Source organism: Trachemys scripta, chromosome 2 (genome assembly GCF_013100865.1).
Source record: "Trachemys scripta elegans isolate TJP31775 chromosome 2, CAS_Tse_1.0, whole genome shotgun sequence".
In the NCBI taxonomy this organism is placed as follows: Eukaryota; Metazoa; Chordata; order Testudines; family Emydidae; genus Trachemys; species Trachemys scripta.
The window spans coordinates 279,756,937-279,776,594 of record NC_048299.1 but is presented as its reverse complement, the minus strand read 5'-3'; the positions used below and the strand labels follow the sequence as shown (position 1 = coordinate 279,776,594).

Sequence of the window (19,658 nt, the reverse complement as noted above, 5' to 3'; positions counted from 1 at the left end):
CAGTGGCTAAGAAACTCCTGGGCTCAGCTGGGGGCCTGACCATGGGGCCAGAACAAGGAAGCTAAGAGAGCCCCCAGCCGAGCTGGGGTTCTGGGGTACGTGTGAGCAACGGGGGACATGGGAGGGCTCAGGCGGCCCAGGGAAGGGAATCTAAGCCCAGGAGGACGCCCCAGGACTAGAACTAGCCACGAGGCTCTGCCCAGGCCAGGTGGCTTGGAAGTGACGGGGGTCCACTCCCGGCAGAGGGTAACAGAAAGGGCTGGGCCAGGCGTACCAACCCCCAGCTCTGGCCGCCACGTGCCTGTGGAAACCGTCTGGCCTTCAGGGGTGAACGGACGGGAGCGCGTGTGGGTGCCCATAGAGCCAGGCTGGGTTTTGTAGGTCCTACAAATATGGCGCTTTTCCATTTCTCCTGACAGTGACGCAATTTTATTTCTTTCATTAAAAAACACCCCCTCCCCTGCCCCCGGCGATTCTTTCAGCTCTGGGAGACGTTTCCCTCCCTTGGCCAGGCCGGCGACGCCCTGGGGGTCCTAGGTGGCTTCACAGTGTCTCTAGCCGTGCAGGGGAGTCCAGGAGCAAATGAGGGTCACCCTGCGATGCAGCCGACTGGCTGGGCAGACGGCCTGTCTAGCCCCCGCACCCCTGGGAACCAACCATGCCCGGTGCTGGTGATGCCCAGGCAGCTCCACCAGGACAGACCCGGCTCCCTCTCTACTCGCCCTAAATCACAGTGGGGCAGAGCTATCACAGCTACAGGGACGCAGGAGAATGGTCGGGGTCACATCCACACTGGAGTGGGGACGGGGGGGTCTGTCCCACTGCCCTGCCCTAACGCCCCCATCTCCCCACGGTGCCTCAGCAGTGGATCTCGTAGGCGATCTGCGGCTGGAACGCAAGTCCCTGATTGACAAACAGTTCGCTGGCCTCCCGCTCGCCCTCCTCCTCCCCCTCCAGGGTCTGCGTGGCCTGGTCCTGCAGCGGCTCCGGAAGCCCCGGGAAGGCCCCGGCCAGCCCCTCGGGGTCCTTGTAGGTGGCGAAGAGCGGCTTGGTGCGGTCGATGACGAACATCTCGTGGCCCCGCTCGTCGCGGTACTCCTCCAGCTGGGCGAAGGTGGTGGGCCCGTCTGAGTAGTCGTTGACGTAGAGGATGTTCTCCTCCTTCTTGGCCTTTTTCCGCTTGCGGTGCTTCCGGTAGATCATGACGATGAGGAGCAGGGCGACGAGGGCCAGCAGCGAGATCCCTACGGCGATGGCCGTCTGCGTGGCCATGCTCAGGGCGTTGAAGTCCATGCTCTCCATGTCGTAGAGGGGCTCCTGGCTGACGTCCACGGAGGCTGGGTAGGTGCGCGGCGGCGGCAGCGGCTGCTGCTGGGAGAGGTTGACCGTGAGGTGGAAGAGCACGCGGGCCGTGCCGCCCGGGTTGGAGGCCTCGCACGCGTACTTGCCGGCGTGGGCCACCGTGATGTTGTTGAGGAAGAGCATTCCACTGCCCGTGTCCGAGTCGAAGCGCTCCCCGCCGCTGCGCTCGCGCAGCTCCGCCCTCCCACCCAGCGGCCTGGCACTCACCGTGGCGGGCCCTGCCCGCACATGGGCCACCTTCCGCCAGCTCACCAGCGGCTGTGGGTAGCCGGAGGCCTGGCAGGAGACCCGCAGGTCGTCCCCGAGCCGGGCCGTCACCTCCAGCGGCTCCACCTGCACCACAGGCGGGATGCAGATCAGGCTGTTCCCAGAGATGTCCAGCAGGCTCTGGTAGGCCAAGCGGGGGGGCTCCGAGCACACAATCTTCTTGTCCAGCGAGCTGAGGAGACGCTGCCCTTCCTCCTTGATCCAGGCGCCGAGCCAGTGCAGGGCGCAGTCACATCGCCAGGGGTTTTCTGCCAAGAGAAGCTGGGTCAGTCGGGACGGTGTCCAGTCACCTGACCCCCACCCCAGGCCAACCAAGGGGCCAGTTGACAAAGAGGCAGGTCCAGCCGCAGCTCCAGGGAGCCGGGGCGGCTAGCTCGGGGGAATGGGCTGAAAGTCAGTCGAAGGAAAGTCTGGCTGAAGCTGGGGGATTTTCCCTGCAGGGAGAGCCGGGGGGGGAGGGGGCTCACGGGCTGAGCACAGGTGAGGGGGGCTGAGGGGCGACCGATCTCCCACGGGGGCAGGCTGGTTACGCCTCGCCCCTCTCCAGCACGTCGTGCCCTGAGGGAGCTTCGCCAGCCTCCACACCCCAGCGCTATCGTCCCCGCTGCACTGCCGGGGGGTGACTCAGGGTCCCACAGGGCGCGTGTGCCGAGCCGGGAATCAAACCCAGGTCTCTCGACTGCCCGCCCCGGGCGCTAACTGCTAGATCCGCCGCCTCTCAGAGACGCCCGTCAGGTGGAGCCATGTTGAACGACACCATCGCTGGGGGAGTATCCTGGGGGACCAGTCAACACCCTCTATCCCCCCTGGACAACAGGGGGCAGCCCCATGGCAGCTAATTCCCCAGGCCTCGCTGCCCGAGCCAGGGCCCCATCTGCTGTGCCGGGGAGTGGGGGGGGAAAGGTCCCACTCAGCAGCCTGCAGCCCCCCTCCCGGTGCAGAGCCTTGGCTCTCTCTGCCAGCTCCCTGCTCTGCTTCGTGGCATCCAGGCCAGAGAGCTGCCTGGGCCCACACACCTGAATGGGTGGGGATAGGGGGGTCCAGCCAGGGTCAGGGCCTGGTCACCGATTATTATTGGACTTTCCAGAGGGAGCCCTTGGTCCTGCCAAGCAACAGGACCAGCCGATTCCCTCCCGCCCCGCCTGACCTGCAGGTGGCGCTGCACAGGTGGGCTGGCGGTTACCTGTCAGCCTCAGCACCTGCAGGCTGACGAGGGGGCGCAGGGCGGCACGGCTGATGGTGCGCAGGTTGTTCTTGCTGAGGTCGAGCAGGGCGAGGGAGGAGAGCCCCGCCAGCACCTGCTCCTCCAGCGTCTCGATGCTGTTCTCCTGCAGGTGCAGCTCCTGCAGCCTCTGCAACGGAGTGCGGGGAGGGAGGGTCGCCTGCAACGGCTGCTCGCTCGGCCGCTGGAGAGCGCTGGGCTAGGCCAGCGGGGCTGACACCCGCCAGCAGACACGGCCCGACACGCCTGACATGCACACACGCGTGCAAACTCGCGCAGGCACATGTCACGGTGCACACATCCACGCCCCGAGACCCCCCCTCCAGAGGCTGACGTACGCCCGCCGGTTCCCACCCCAACTCGCATACACATCCCCCCCACACACACACCCAGAATGCCGCAAGCCCCTGCCCTTCACGCTGCGAGCCACAAGAGACCCCCCAGTTTCCCAGGGACCCTGGAGGCTCAGCTCTTTCCACAAACCGTCCCCTGGGAGATGGGGGAACATGATTCCCGCGTTACAGGGTGGGGGAATCCGGGCTTCCAGCCCCTCGGCTGTTGTGTCCAGGGGCTGGACAGGCGCGGGAGCTGCAGCCAGCCGCAGTCTGAGGCCGGGCAGCGGGGTCTCCGCTTGGCACTGGAAACAGCGCCGCCAAAACCCAGGGCCATCACCTAGATACGCGCACGTCCATTGCATGTGGGCATGGGCGGGCTGGGCAGGGAATCCAGGTGACCCCGCCCTAGGGGAAGGTAATGGCCCCTCCATCCACAGCCACATGGCTCCCTTACAAGCCCCCTTGGGCTGGAGTGAGCTGGCACCGCATGCAGCCCCCTTGGCGACCGCTCCAGGCTGCCCAGGCAAGCCGGGGCTCCTTCCCCCGGCCTCATCCCAGGAGCGGAGCACCTGCCTCCCCCCTCACCTGCAGGTCACAGAAGGTGAAATCCAGCAGCTTGGTGATCTGGTTGCCAGCCAGATAGAGGACGCGCAGGTGCTCCAGGCCCTTGAAGATGCTGCTGTTGAGAAGGTGGATGCGGTTGCCGTTGAGGGCCAGCTCCAGCAGGTGCTGCTGGCTGCGGAAGGCGCCCGGCTCCAGCGCCGAGATGGTGTTGTTTTGCATGTAGAGGTAGTGCAGGCCCCGCAGCGCCGCCAGGTCCTGCTGGTGGATCTGTGTGATGCTGTTATCCTGCAGGAAGACGGTCTGCGGAGGGGACACGGGGTGAGAGCAATGCCCTGGCTCCACCCCCCAGGGGGGCACTGCCCTCCCCAGCCCCCCGCAACCTCCCTGCCCTATGGTGAGAAACAGATGCATCTCCCCCTGGAGTAACCCAGAACCTCTCTCTCCCACATGCCAGGCCTTGGCCAAGGGTCTCCCATACCAGCCCAGGCAGGGATAAAGCCCCAGTAGCTCTGTCACTAGGGCATCTGCTCAGGGGTCGGGTACCCAGTGCACATGGGGGTTTACCCAGAATGCACTGAGGCTTATCACAGCACTGGCCTTTCCTTCCTCTCTCCTGGTTTCTCTAGCCTCGTTCGGTGGTTGCAGGCTGGCAAGGGGCCTGCTGCCCGGTTCACCTAGTGGACAGGGTGGGGCTGTTACTGCCGACAGCCCCTTCTGACCCAGTCCCCGTGGAGTCTACACCAGGAGGTAGGTGCTCAGGGCATGACATTTCCCCCAGTCCTAAGCACTGTAGCTAAGTCGAGTTAATTTTCACGTGTAGACCAGTCCTTGCTATGCAGACTCTTCCAGCACAGCATCACTACGATACAGCCTTTCCTCTCCATCCACAGCGCTGAAACCCTCGCCCCGGCATCAGGGCACCATCCTTCTCTCTAGCCCCGACAAATGCAATCTTCCCCGCTCCTCTCCCAGCCGGCCCCTTTGACCACGTGGCCCCCTCTCTTTGGATCCCTCGCCCGGCTCCCCCTTCTCTGGCGCATCCAACACGAGCTGCTGTCTTCGGCTGCGGGTGTGTTGAGACAACTGCCTGCCATGAACCAGTATCGTATCCTTGTTCTCCCCCACCTGTAGCCAGCTGTTGTCTCTTGCCTTGTACTTAGCCTGGGCAGGGACTGACTTTTTATTCTGTCTGTACAGCGCCTAGCACTACCATAATAATAATGGGCGCCTGGGTTCTATCCCTGACCTTGGGCTGGTCCTGTCCCATGTCAGTTTCCCTCTCTGTAGAAGGGGATAATGACCCTCCCCCCCTCGCCCCCCAAGGGTGCCTGCTGGATGGATGCCAACATGAAACTGGGTGGGCCTGGGGGTGCCCAGCCGTACCTGGGTGGACGGGTGGATGCTGGCCGGGATCTCCTTGAGGCCGAGGGAGCCGCACTCCACGGTCATGCTGTAGCAGCGGCAAGTGGCGGGGCAGCCGTTGGTCCTGAGCGCCAGCAGGGCCAGGAGGAGGAGGGGCGAGACAAGCAGGGCCATTTTAGACCAGCTGGCAAAGAGACAGAGAGCGGGGGCTGAATATCGCTAACGCAGAACAGATCCCCTGCCCCAAACCCCACCGCGCCTGCGGAGCCGGGGCTAGAACCAGGTGCCCTGGCCCCAAACAGCGCGCTTGCCCGCTGAGCCAGGGGAGATCTTCCTCGGCCCAGCCCCAGCGGTAGGTCCCTGCTCCTGGACACAGGTCCAGCCACCAGAAGGCGACGCTCACATGTGAGTCCTACCCATCCATCCCCAAACCAGCCTGGGGCTCCTACAGCCCAGAATCAGCAGTCAGCCTGGCTGAGGCTCCATGGGGAAGGCCCCTCCCTGGCTGGGCCTAATGCAGGGCAAATGCCAGGCCCTGCAGAGCGGCTCCGGGCAGGGCTGCGTCTGGCAGCCTGGAGGAGGCGCTGTAGGCGGCTGGCTGGGACAGGGTGGTGGGGGGTGAGTGATGGGGGAGCAGTGACACCGCATTCCCCAGGGTGTTGTGTTAAAGGGACATAGCTCTTATTAGACGAGGTGGGGAGGGGCACCCCTTGCCAGCTCCCAGGCGTTAGCCCCCAAGTTTGCAAGCCCCTCTCTTGGCAGGCGGGAGAGAGACGCTCCAGCGGCTTGGGTGCTGGCCTCCAGAGCAGAAGCTCCCCCTCCCTGACCCCTCCGGTGCCTGGGACGGCCCCCCGAGCTCTGAGGAAGGGCCCAGCGCTGATCCCACCCCTGGAGCGGGCGGGCTCCCTGCCAGGCTCAGGTCTCTCCCTGTGACCTGTCCCACAGAGCTGGGGGCGCAGGGGTGGGGTACCACCAGCTGTCTGCTGGGGATTCACAAGTTTCTTTCACTCATTTGTCATTGTCTGGGGAGATTGTCTGATTTCCAGTTCCACAGCCGCTGGCAGAACAGTAGTGGACCCCCCCCCAAGGAGTAGCAATGTGTGTGGGGGGTCCCCTACCCCTCTGGAATGGCCATGGGGACCAGGAGAGCTGCCTCAGAGAACACTGCCAACAATGGCGTCCAGGAGCCCCGGGACCGGGCCACCACTGGCCATTTGTCCCCCGACACCCACAAACCTGCCCCGGGGCATCCCCTTAACTAGGCCCAGGCCCTGGAGCCCCGCAGAGTCCGGTGCTGCCGCAGAGCCGGCCCGGCGGGAGCACAGAGAGGGGGGTCTTCTTTTCCCATTTGCTTTGGGGCACAGCTTCGCCCCACAGGTGAGGGGGGAGTAGCAGGGTGGGGCCCCTGGGCTGGAGATGGGCATGAGGTGCCAGGGACTCATGGAGACAGGGCAGCAGGAGACGCTCCCAGGCAGCGAGGTCTTTCCTACTATGGCAACGGTGGGAGACCCGCTTGGCCCACCGGACCCCAGGCTCGGGCCCAGCCGCTCTGCGCGGGCGAAGCCAGGCCAGGGACAATGGCACACTCATCAGTTCACTGCCCCCTCCCCACCCCCGAGCAGGCAGAGACAGCTCAGCGCCTCCTAAACCCATTAGAGGCTTTGGCTCCCGTCTCAAGCAATCAAGCAAAGCCCCGAATGCCAGCGTCCCCCCCGAGATTCTCCATCCCGGTGCCGACCCTGCCAACGGGAGGCCACGGCCTTGGCTCACTCAGCAGCCTTCAGATGGTGAGGACTCCCCGGGCACTGGATACTGTGAGCCGAAAGGGAGCATGGTGCCGAGCCCTGCACTAACCCCCGAGCCAGGCTCCCCTCCTGTCCTGACGCACGGCCTCATGGGCATAGCCCCGGGAGGGCTCAGGAGAGCCGGGTTCAACTCCCGACTCTGCCACAGACTCCCTGCGTGACCCTGGGAGAGTCACTTACTGTGTGCAGCGGTGTAAACAGAGGGGAGCCCTCACCTCCCCGGGAGGATGAACCCATGCAGGGCGGAGCAAGGGGCCAAGGAAGTGCCTAGAAGTAAGGTTTTATTGCACCCACCAGAGTCCTAGGCCCGTCACAGAGAGCACAAGGGAGAGAGGCCCCTGCCCACCCCAGAGACACCGAAGGCGGACGCTGGGTACGCTCACAGGCCCTGTTCATGGTCCGTGCTGCTGCAGGTTCAGTTCCCGCTTGTTACTGTTTGCCATGGCTTGTGTCAAGGACTTGGGAGACCTGTAACCATGCCAATGGGCAGCCCAGGCTGGGTCACACCCCTGGGTCGGTGTGTGTGCAGCAGAGAGCCCCCTTTATTCCCATTGCAGCCCCACCCCGTTTCCTGCGTGCACCCCTAAGGCCCAGCGCTAGGCCAGCCGAGCGCAGGGCTTTTGGCACAGGTGCAGCTAGTCACAGGGCAGTGAAGCCGCTGGCTTGTCCCGGTGTGATGGGCTGGTCCCAGCCAGATCTGTGCCCGGCTGTTCCTCTCCCCAGCCATTCTCGGGGCAAGAGTCCGGCACAGCGGGGGGGAAACGGCCGATTTGCTGATCCCCGTCCAATGCTCTGTCACCGGAGCAAAGAGGCCGAATCCGAGAGTTGATATTCCCACACCGAGCATCTACTCGTGGCTAATAGACGCCCCGACCGTCACCTGGGCAGCGAATCCAGCCTGCCGCGGAGCCGTCCAAACGCTGTCTGCACCCTGCAGGCCCCTGGCTCTGAGTGCTGGGTGGGCTGTTCCTAAACTGGACCCAAGTGGATTGCAGACTGACTCATAGAAGATCAGGGTTGGAAGGGACCTCAGGAGGTATCTAGTCCCACCCCCTGCTCAAAGCAGGACCAATCCCCAGACAGATTTTTACCCCAAGTCCCTAAGTGGCCCACTCAAGGATTGAACTCACAACCCTGGGTTTAGCAGGCCAATGCTCAAACCACTGAGCTATCGCTCCCGCCACCCCCAAAAGGCCAGGCCATGCCACACTACACTGGGAACCACGCTCCGTGCCCACTGCCCCGCTAGACACATCTTGGAGCGGTGCAGCCCCCTCTCTGGAACCGTCCCAGAAGCACCGACTGGATGGGTGCCGGAGCTGACGGTGCCCGGGGCAGGCTGGCAGGGGTCGAAAATGAACCGGCACAGCGGGTGGCCGGCTGAGACTACAGTTCCCAGCATGCACTGCTGCTAGCCCCTGTAGTCCCAGCAGGCTGCACCTCCCCTATTAAAGGCCAGGGCAGATGCCACCTGCTGTGTTTTACGCCATTTAAAGGGCAGGCATCATTTGGGCCAAGGAGGGGATCCCTGTCTGCCTGGCCCCGGGCCGCCTTCATCCAGAGCTCACGCTCGCTCCAGCACTTCGGTAACTGCCTTCCAGTCCCTTTGAGGCATAACAAGCAGAAAGCCCGCTTGGCTTGATTAAAATGTCATCTGGAGCCCATGGCAGCCGAGAGAGCGAGTGGGCAGCCATCCATCTGCTCACCGGAGGAGGCCAGCAACTAGCCTCCAAGCTGCTGAAGTCTCGCAGGCCCGGGTAGCTGCCTGCTTCTGCGCTGGGAGCATCCGTCCAACTCAGAGACGGTGGGGAGGGGAGCCCGGTTCCCGCTGCCTGGTAGGGGGCCGCTGAAGTGACCCATGCAGACACGCTGCAGGAGATGGATGCAGGTGCTGGCCGGAGCCATGCAGTGGAGCGTGTGCGGGGGGTGGAGTTCGGGGACGTTAATCCCCCCGCCCACCGTGCCGTCCAGCCCTGCTCAGAGAAGGGGGTACATCGCCAGCAGCCCCTGGCACCTCATCTGCATTCACGCTCCCCCTGCTACTACCCCGGGAAGCAGCGCCAGGGCTGACCGTGCCAGGAAACATTAGAAACGAGCCCCCAGCGCAGACACTGCCCCGTCTCTCTGCAGCTCAGACCCCGTCTCCTCCTCCATCTCTGGCCTGAGCCCATCCCCACCTCTTTCCCGGGGAGCCGGCGATGATCCCACGCCACAGTCCCTGCTGGGAGAAGGTGCCTTCTCCCGCTTCTCCATGGCTCTGCAAGCAGAGACCTTTGGGCTCCCACCCCTTTGTTCCAACTGCTGGGGGCAGCAGCGCCACGTCATCGCGCAGCTGGGCTGCATCCTGTATGGAGCGATGGCCTCACTGCCCAGGCCTGGGAGCCAACAGGCCCGGGGCTCAGCTGTGCCCAGTGCACTGGCCTATGGGAGTGCCCAGCATTACCCAAGCAATGGGGCAGAGAGGCCCAGGGCTGCTCGCCCCATAGGACCAGTCAGAGCACACTGGCTGAGTCGAACGTGGCTGGGTATGGGAAGGGACCGAGCCCCCGCAGAAGGCAGGGGAATCAGTCAGGAGGCGACAAGGGGGTCTAACGAGAGGACAAGAATGAAATGGAGCAAAGGGAAAGTGGAGGCTGACTAACGGGGAAGTAGGTGACCAGGAGACGTCCCGGGCTGTGGAGCCGTCTCCCCCCGGGAGCCCCATTGCTTGGGCGACTCACGGCTACACTGGGCAGATGGCAGGGAGTGACCAAGGTGGGGGCCCAAAATGGCTTTTCCACGGCACTGAGCTGGGATTCAGGAGGCCTGGATTCAATTCCTGTCTCTGCCACTGACTTCCCATGTGACCTTGGGCACATCACTTGCGCTCTGCGCCTCAGCTCCCCCCATCTGAACGGGGGAGGATAAACCCTCCCACTAGTCCGGGAGCTCTTCAGGGCAGGGATTGTCTCGCTGCACCCACATTGGTCCAACCCAAATAAAACAAACAATAGCCCAGCTGAGTGTCCAAATCCCCCCCCACCCCCCGGAGGAGCCGGCCCCCATCACAAACACACAGCAATTGAGGAAAAGCCCCTAAAACAGCCACTAGAAACTGACAGGGATCAGACAGCGCATTCACGCGTGGACACGATCTATCCCGGAGCTCAACGCTCATCCCGGGCGGATACCTTAACTCCAAGCCCCCGGGCAGCAGGGCCAACAACCCCACTCGGCCCCCAAACGCTCAGGAGGCCAGAGCAGACGAGTCACTGAGGAGAGCAAATCAAAGCCAACAAGCCGGAGGCTCCGGCTCCCTGCGTGGAAGGGGCGAGCTGGCAGCCGCTCCCCGCAGCGACAGGCAGGGAGGCGCCCAGTCCAGAGAGGAGCGCCCGCGTAGGCAGCGGGACACGGGCGAGATCGAGACCCAAACACCATCTGCTGCAGTGGCCAAGGGAGAGACTCCCCCACGGGACCAGGAATCTGAAACGACGTCCCACAAGGAGGCCAGGAAGAGAGACTGCCTGGCTTCGGGGATCCCGGCCTCTGGCCACCAGCTGGGCTGGGGCTGGGAATCTGGGCTACTAGCCCAGTGGGCAAAGGCTGCACCAGCCCGGCGTTGTCTCCTCCCCATGGAGCAGTGCCAGCCAAAGGGACCCTCCCCCCGACACAGGGACTTGGCGTGGGGGTGCTTGTTGATGGACAGCTGGGCGGCTGGGGGGGCGGTTGATGACATGACAGGGGGCAGCAGGGGGGGGGGGGGGCCCTTCATAACATGGCCCCCGGGCAGCTGGGGGGCTGGTGGCCTGATGCCTGGGCGGCTGGGAGGAGGGGTGCTGATAACATGACACCCGGGCAGCTGGGGCGGGAAGTTGTGGGCCGTGGACGGCTGGCAGCTGGCGGCTGGGGGGGTGGCGGGCATGACTCCCAGGCGGCCCTGCTGCAGGGGCGTCACAGGGGGTTGCTATCAGCTTAGCCCTCTTTACAGCAGGTTTCATGGCGTATTTAAAGAGCTCCAAATAATTCCAAAGCTGCTTACGGGGCCGGGGATTTGGGACTCAGGCTTCTCCGGGAGGGATTAGCGGGCAGGGGGAGGGGGCTGGCAGGGCTTGTTGGGCTGCAACTGGGGCTGATCCCAGTGGGGAGCCGGGTGTGTGCATGGAGCAGGGCATCCGTGTGCAGGGAAGGGGGGTGGACAGTCAGTATGTGCAGCGGAGGGGAGCCTGTGGAAAGGGTGATGTGTGTATGAACAGAGATGTGTGCACACGCGTGTCATGAGTGTGTGCAGACGGTGTATGATCAGGGAAGGAGTGTGTGTGTAATGGTTGTGTGCAGACAGCGTATGATCAGTGTGTGTGTGTGTGTGTGTGTGCACAACAGGTGTGTGCAGTGTGTGATTAGGGAAGGGGTGTGTGTGTAATGGGTGTGTATAGGGAAGGGGAGATGCATGGATATGGGGAGGGGCAGTGGGTGCCTGCATTGGGGACCCACTGACTCCTTGCACGGATTGCTGGATCCCCATCGCACGAGGGGATCAGGGACTCGCACGCCCAACACATGCCATAGAGCACAGGAGTCCCACCCTACTGAGGAGAGAGGTGCCCAAGGGGCAGCATGAGGGGCTATATAGATCCCCTGGGAACAGAGAGAACAGAGACAAAAGAGAAGGGACTTGCTCAGGGTCACACAGAAAATCTGTGGCAGAATCAGGAATAGAACCCAGGAGTCCTATCCCCCAGTCCCCCCGCTCTACCCCAACTAAACCCTACTCCCCTCCCAGAGCTGGGGAGAGAACCCAGGAGTCCTGTCCCCCAGCCCCACTCTACCCCACTCCCCTCCCCAAGCTGGGGAGAGAACCCAGGAGTCCTGACCCCCAGCCTTGTGCTTCATTCACTAGACAGCGCTGCCTACTCACCCATGTTCCCGCAGACATATTCCTCTTCCCCTCTCCTCACCCACCCTCACCCAGCTGAGCGGCACATGCCCTGCCCCCCCGGGCAGCAGCAAGCCAGAGCTGAGCACCCCCTTCCAGGGGATGCTACTGGCTGGGGCAGCTTGTCTGTGCCCAGCCCGGGGGCTAACAGGCTGCGTGACGCAGGAGCAGCGGCTCACTCAGGTACCTTGCAGTGGGAGACGCCTTTCACCCCTCCGGCTCTTCCCCGCCATGTTCTTCCTATGGGCCTGATCAGGCCCGACCGACCCCTGACCCCCCCCACACTAAATCGAGATGCTGTTTTTCTCTTTGCTCTGAACTCAGGGGCAGGGGAGGGAGACTGTGGCATTGCCAGGGATGGTGTGTGTGTCCCTGCCTGGCCGCTGCCCTCCCACCTTTTGGGGGGGCGGGGGGAAGATGTTACCCTCACGCCCAGTGATATCACTGGGGTTGGGATCATTGCGGGGAAACTGAGGCATGGAAAGAGGAAGGGACTCACAGCCGGGTCAGTGGTGGAGCTGGGGATGGAACCCAGGAGTCCTGTGCTTTAACCGCTAGGCCACGCTGCCTCCTTTGCCTACAGGGCTAACAGTGATCTGTGAGAAGGCTGGTCCCGTGATTAGAACCACCTGGCTTTGATTCTCTGCTTTACCACACCTCCTGTGTGACCATGGCAAATCACTCAACCATGCTGTGCCTCAGTTTCCAATCTGTACAATGGGTGTAATGGTCCTACCCAGCGTCCCAGGGGTGGGGAGGATAATGCACTACGGGCGCAGTGATGCTCTGGGGACGGCGGGGCTATAAGCACCACAGGGCCGTTGCCCCGAAGGGAGCACAGAGGAGTTTTTAATCCAGGAGCTGGGCTCCAGGCCCTGTCTGTGCAGGCCTCATGGCCACGGCAGGCTCCGACCTCTGCTGCTGGCCAACAGCCGGATGCAGCCCGAGCCTCTCTCGCCTACAGAGATCTCACTGGAGCTGGGGGTCTTATGCACCAAACATGCTCCTAAACTGAGTTGGGAGGCTGCTTGCCGGGGGCGGGGACCTGCTAGAACAGCGCCCAGGCTGGACACGGAGTCTCCCCAGCTCTGAAGAAAGCACTGGGGCTCCAATCCCAGGCCACCAGCGAGACGAGTTTGATGGGCTCAGCTCAGTCTCTGCTGAGGGGCAGGATTTGTGCCATGACCACCCTCCAGAACTTCTCCCACAAGTCAGAGAGCAGGGCGGGATCCCAGCCAGGAACAGAAGCAGCATTGAAGGGTGAAGATGATGATGATGATGGGGGGCTGCAGGCTAGGACAGGACCCTGCTGTGCGGGGACAGGTGCACTGGCCTTTTGACCTGATTCTGCAGATCACCAAATCCTTCTCTGCTTCTAGGATGAGGCTAGAAGTCAGATAGCAGGGAGCTGCAGGCCAGGAGTGAGGGGCACTGGCAGAACTTGGGGGGGGGGTCCCCAGCTGGGGACGCCCAGGGGCTGCGGGCCAGGAGGGGGGGGCACTGGCAGAACTTGGGGGGGGATCCCAGCATGGGACACCTGGGGGCTGCAGGTTGGGACTGGGGGACACCGGCAGAGCTGGGGGGGATCCCAGGGCGGGACGGCTGTGGGTTGGGACTGACATGTCAGGGTGGCTCCAGCCCCTTTCCTGTCCCGTGAGGGGCTTTTGCTGGGCAGGGGGTTTTGGGGACTCAGAATGAGCTGACAGGGGCTTGGGAAGCCATCAATGTCCGCCAGTGCCAGCCAGTCACTACACACAACCGGGGCCAGGCAGAGGGTGACAGGGAGTCCCCGTGAATCGGCAGCACAGCCCCCTGCTCCCAGCCCCACAAGCGGCTGCCAGGCTGGAGAGATGGGAGAATAACGCCCGAGAGGAGACACCCAGATCTCTGCCCTGCTCCCATCGGGGCGCCCGGGGCCAACCCAGCCAGGAGAGCAGGGAGGAGAATTCAGAAGGGGGTTTATCAGAGGGGGGAACCGCTAGCTGTCTGCAGGGGGAGCGGAGAAGCAGGGGGTCTTTTCGGTGAACACCGCTCAGCTCCCAAGATCCTTGAATGCACGTCAGCAGAGAGGGGCCAGCAAAGGAAAGGTCAGTGCATCGCCCACGCAGCAACCACGCAGCCCCAGACACACATGCATCCTCCGCAGCCTGGGGGAGAGCTGAGGGGGACGAGTGGCAGGGAAAGTCCCTGCCCAGCCCTAGAGCCGGGCCCTGCAGCCGCTTGCTCCAGCTCAGGGCCATGGTGCACGCCAGCCATGCTAACCACAAGGTGCTGCTGGGGGACTGGGCACGGACAGGGAAGGGACATGCCCAGGGTTTCACACACAAAGTCAGGGCAGAGCCGGGAATAGACCCCCGGTGTCCTGACTCCCAGCTCCCTCCTGCTCGAAGCCTCACTCGTTGCGATGGTCTAACACAGAGAGACCGGCCATTTCTCCCGCCCGCCCACACATGGCCCACCCCATGGCAGGAGAGAACCGATACCAGCTGCCATCTTGTCCCCAGGCACATCAGCAGTGGCATTATCCGCTCCACGTGTTCAAAAACCAGCAGTTGGCCCCAGAAGGTCACGAGACTGGCTCAAAAGCCAGGAGATTTTAAACAATTATAAGATGCAGGCTCTTGTCATTCACCTGCTGGATTGAGCTTTTGGGAGTGCAGGGGGCACATTTTAGGGCTTTTCACCAGGGCCAGGAGACCAGAGATTCTCCCCTATTCATCTGCCTGCAGCTACAAAAAAAAACCCTATCACAAGAACTGCAGAGTGTGTGTGTGTGTGTGTCTCTCTCTCCCCCCATCCGTCCATCTGGGGGATTGGCACTCATGCACTAGGAAGTGCACACTGGTGCACAGACGCATGCTGGGTGCGTACGAGTGACTGTTTTGGCCTTTCCTGGCACGCCCCTTGGTGCTTACATTTGAACGTGTGTGTTTGCAGGTGCGTCTGAGCAGCAGGGGTGAGCAGGGTGTCCTTCGATGGGGGCGCATGTTTGGGCACGCGTGTGTGTTTTAGCATGGAGCTGTCTTCTCTGGTGTAGGCGAGAGCCCATGTCGATGGGGCTGCGTGTGCTTGAGCGTGGGCGTGCTTGCTGGAGCGTGAGCGTGCACGTGGGTGCATGCGAGAGCGTTGTGTGCACACTCCCCAGAGCAGGGCCCCGCGTCTCTCGTGTCGGAGCAGAGGCGATGCGCCTGCTTTCACGGAGCGGTGCTGCAGGGAGCCTGCCGGCTGCAGGGCCCTGCTCCACAGCACAATATTGGCTCTGACAAGAAGCAGACCGTTAGCTCGGAGCAGTGGAGCAGCCGGAGCGGCTCCCGGGAGTTTCCGATCAGCTTCTCCGCCTGACCTGCCTTGTGCGCCGGCAGCACGCGAGCTTTGCACGCCAGGACGTGTGAACTCGCAGGTCACTCACAAGCAAAACTAGTTCAGCAGCCTCAGTGGTCCACAAACACAAGTTTGGGCTCCCGTGGCTGTCGGAGCTCGGGGCGGGAAGAGCAAAGTCTGCTAGCCAGGCCGGGCAGGCCCAGAGCTCCGGTTATCGGTGTGGTTATTTAGCCATCTCGGCTGGACGTTCCTGAGGTTCTGGATCTCACAGCTTCTGTCCCGTGTTTGCTTTGGAAGAGAGAACCAGCCGATTCCACCAGTGCTGGAACAGCCGCTTGCTGTCAGAGGGCTCGGACGCCATCTGGATCGGCCGCACGCACCGCGCTGAGATCTCTCTCCCACCCACAGCTCTGGTTCTGACCCGCTCCGGTCGCGGGTACTAGGCTGGGAGTTCGGAGAGCTGGAGTCTGTCCCCAGCTCTGTCACTGACCGGGGCTCTATTTCTCCTCCCCCAGGGCAGACCACGCGCCAGCGGCCTAGGGCAGGGCCTGCGTCTTACACAGCACAATGGGGTTTCCGTCTCCAGCCCAACACTAATATTAACAACCACCTGCCCTGGGATTTAAACACACCGTCAAGTGTTACAAACAAAGGAAAGTTCAGAGCTTGGGCCCAGAGGGTTTCTGGGGTGTTGGGCACTTTCCCATCTCACAGGCACCGGCAGGTCACAACACACACAGGAACTGACTAACGAGACAACTTTTCCGTAGAAGGCTCCCACGGTACTATAACCAGGATAAATCCCTTCATCCACCATTGAAATGCAGCCACCTCTAGTGCAGAACATCTCAGCCACATAACGGTGCCCAGCAATCCTACACAGCGGTTTGGGACAGGAAGTGAGGAGAAAGCCCGCAGCCAATCGCTGCCTTCTGGGGGATGTTAGAGCTATCAGAATTGGAGTGTGGCTGGGACGCACCAGTGGCTGCAGGTAGTTGGGTATGGGCTAGCAGGAGAGCCAGAGCTAGGAACAGCTGCGTCCTCGTACCAGCACCGACACTGACTCACTCCGTGACCCTGGACGGGGCAGGGCGGGTCCCGTACCCACTCAGTGCCTCAGCTTCCCCAGCTGGGAAAAGGGATCATGATACCGCCTGCTTCCCCGATCCTATTGCCACACTCTCCAGGCTGCTCCCCGTCCCTCTCACATGGCTTCTCCCAGCCGAGCTCCCACCTCCTGCCCTCGGAGGGAACATCCTCTCTCCTCCTTCCAAGACTCACATTCCTTTTCCTCACTCCTCGCTCCCCTCTCGGAGCCGTTGTCTGGCTCTTTGCCTGGAAGCCCCTCAGGGCAGGATAGGGTAGGTCAGTTCTCGCGCTGTTGCTTGGACAGTGCAGAGGCCACGGAACAGGTTAGGTGCCTCCAACGGGCTGATCCGAGGCAAACTCATTCGTGGCTTTCGGGTGGTGGGGGGTCATGAGCTCATCCAACCCCAGGCCTGCAGGAAGATATGAAAACCCCGGGGCAGGCTCCACCCGCTCCAATAAGGTTGGCTCTGCCCCACACAGTACATTTAGCGCAGGGGGTTATGCTGCCTACCGGCGAGACGTGGCCATATGGTTGAGGTAACCGGTGCAATACCAAAAGCTGCTCGGACGAACTCTCCCACCACCAGGGAATAAAACAGATCTCCGTGGAACTGCAGAGTGACAGCAAGGCTAGAATTAGGCCTTTTCCACCCGAGTTACAGGAGAGTCTCCGGGGCTCTTAACAGTACAGCGGAACAGCTCTGACTCAGTACGCTAGAGGGCAGTGGTGATCACATGCACCTGGTCCAATCTGTTACAGTATCATTATTAGCATCCCAAACCGGCTACAGGTTAGTGACTTCCGGTGGCCTCCCTGGGCGCGCAGGGAGCCAGACTTCCAGAAGGGGCATGACACAAGGTCCTTCGCTGGCTGAGCCAGCGGGCAAGACGGAGCGAGATCAGCAAATGACACAAAGTCAAACCACGGCCAGGTCGCACTCCAGCCCCGCCTCGGCAGGGTCAGTCACATGGCACCCATCTGCCCCGGAGCACAGAGAACTGGGAGTGGGGACAGAGCCCCTCTCTGCTAGCTCTGAACTGCTCCTAGAGCGACAGGGGCCTGGGGCCAGATCGTCCAGGGCTCGGCACCCACCGTGCCCCCGCCACGCTGAACCCCTCTGACAATCCAGCCCCGTGTCCAGGTCTCAGCCCACGTCCCGCAGGGCGTCCTCACCACACTGCACTGCCGTGGCCCTGGCTTGGCAGCCTCAGCAGAGGGGCTTGGGAGTAAATGAGACATGAAGATAGGGTACTGCCAGGGCAGCGCCTTGCACGACTGCGGCCCGGGCTGCGTCTCAGAGGATCCAGCCCCCAGGGCCATCAACTCAGCACCTTTCGCCAGCAATACATTCGTAACACCTCCCCGCAGGCAGAGACAGACAGATCCACTGGCACCAGCCGATCCGTGCGCGCCCTGTCACCGCCCATAACCGGCGCCTCACGATTAATACATCAATAGAGCCTCATGTTCCAAATGCACAGATCCCACCACTTCGGCCAGGGAGACTCCCCCTCAGCTGTGAGCAATACGGGGCTTGTGACACAGCCGGGCAGATCTGATTCCACCCACCAGAGATCAGTGGTGCACGCATGTACACACACAGAGTGACATTACCGGGTACAGAGAGCTCAGCTCAGGACTCTGGACCCACACACTCGCCTCGCAGCGTATAGGGCGTAACAAGCCTGTGCCACGGCTATGGGAGATGAAATAGGGGGCTGCGGGCAGCGAGGGGTGGGGTATGGAGGTGGAGGGAGAGAGAACCACCTGGCATCCTGCATGCCCAGGAATTCCCTAGCGCCCTGTACCTGGAGGAAGCCCCGTTCGGCTGGTGCACACACACACCCAAGGTCGGGGTCCCCTACCCCGCTCTGGGTTATCCAAGCACGAAGCCAGTGCAGGCCAGCATGGCTGGGAGAGGATGTCTCCAGAGGGCTTGTGTTTCTCTGTAGCACATGCGGGACAGCGTGGGTGACCCTGATTCTGGGCCTAGGGCCAGATCAACCACCTGAGCCCACCAGCCCTGGCTCAGGCCTGATGCTCCAGAAAGGGTCACAAAGCTGGGGGAACCCTGGCCCACCCCCAGCCGGTGACCCTCTCTCACAGGTGAGGGAGACAGGAATGCTCCTGGCTGGGATCCTGCTCCTTCCCTTTGGCTTTTCCCATTCGCCCGTGAGTCTCTCCCCCGACCAACCTCCAGGTCTCTCCCCTGACCAACCTCCAGTCTCAGTCTTACCCCCTCCCCTTGATACTCTCCATGCCCCAGCCGACCTGGGGACCATCCCAGGAGCAAGACCCTACCCTTCTTGCCAAACCCCCACCCCTGCAAGCTGGCACCCTCCACCCTGTCACCAGAACAGCCCCCTGCCCTGGGCCACCTGGGTTTATTCTGCCCTGACTCTGCTCAGGAATCAATGGGGCTGCATGGGGGCCAGACATCAGCCCCTCTTGGGGCATCCTGAGCAGCCTGTGACTGAATGGGGGGGTGGGGTGGAAAGGCACCCAGGTGCGAGCAGATCCCACCAGGAACTCCCCCGCCCGGCGACACTGGCACCTGGCACCTCCATTCCCCTGCCTGTGATCCACCCCAGGCTCTGCCCCGCTGCTGCCACTCGGGTCCTCCCACGGGGGGGGGGCATGACCGCTCCCTCACCCCACCTTACAGGCACGCGGGGAGGGGCAGAGGGACCTGAACCAGGCCAAAGAGCCGGGAAGAGAACCCAGGCGTCCTAGCTCGGGTGGCCCCACGCTGCTCTCACATGCAGCTCGCCCCCCTCCAGAGGGTGACTTTAGCGGGGATGGGGGGCTGCTGCCCCCCAACTTCGAGAGCCAGACCCGCCCCCGGTCAACCTCTGGGGACCCCCCGTCCCCGGGGCTCCCCCGGCCCGGCTCACCTGCGCGGGCGGGCTGCCTGGCCAGCGCTCCCGGTCCATGGCATCCGCCTGCAGCCCGCGGGGACCCTACCCGAGCCCCGCGCCTGGCCCCGGCTCCGGCTCCAGGGGGCGGCGTCCCGGGACCGTGGTCGGGGCGGGTCAGCGGGATGCGGGCGGCCCCTGTGCGCTGCGCGTCCGCCGCCCCCTGCGCCCGTCCCCGGCTGAGCGCGGCCGGCAGCCCGGGCCCGAACCCGCAGCCCCGGCGCTGCCTGGGGACCCGATTGGCGGCTCCGGCTGACATCAGCCCGGGCTCGGCCAACCGCGGGCCTGCGATGTGATGTCACGCTCCTGAGCCCGCCAGCTCGCCGTGCGGGGCCGGGGCGCCGGGCTCCCACGTGCACGCGTGGGTCGTGCGCACACACACACACACACACACACAGCCACACGGGTCGTACTCACACAGCCACACACACACACACCCCGCCACAGACACACACACACAGAGCCACACGGGTCGTACTCACACAGCCACACACACACACACA

The 19,658-nt window shown here is 63.1% G+C and overlaps 1 protein-coding gene across 1 annotated transcript; it reads right to left on the bottom strand.

Annotated features, from left to right (window-relative positions):
* Positions 1 to 394: 394 nt before the first annotated feature.
* Positions 395 to 19,305, bottom strand: LRRC24 (leucine rich repeat containing 24). The gene is made up of 5 exons (XM_034763744.1): positions 19,135 to 19,305; positions 5,134 to 5,296; positions 3,772 to 4,050; positions 2,813 to 2,981; positions 395 to 1,877 (listed from the first exon to the last, which is right to left on the bottom strand). Exons 1-5 carry the CDS (start codon positions 19,176 to 19,178, stop codon positions 859 to 861), a joined length of 1,674 nt encoding a protein of 557 aa, XP_034619635.1. The 5' UTR covers positions 19,179 to 19,305; the 3' UTR covers positions 395 to 858.
* Between the last annotated feature and the right edge of the window lie 353 nt (positions 19,306 to 19,658).

What these genes read in the sequence shown, in the direction of transcription:
- LRRC24 (XM_034763744.1), bottom strand. Translation starts at nt 19,178, where the DNA reads ATGCCATGGACCGGGAGCGCTGGCCAGGCAGCCCGCCCGCGCAG. An exon ending in TCACCTTCTGTGACCTGCAG is followed by an intron (nt 2,982 to 3,771) that starts GTGAGGGGGGAG and finishes ACTCCGTTGCAG; the next exon opens with AGGCTGCAGGAGCTGCACCT. An exon ending in GCAGGTGCTGAGGCTGACAG is followed by an intron (nt 1,878 to 2,812) that starts GTAACCGCCAGC and finishes TTCTCTTGGCAG; the next exon opens with AAAACCCCTGGCGATGTGAC.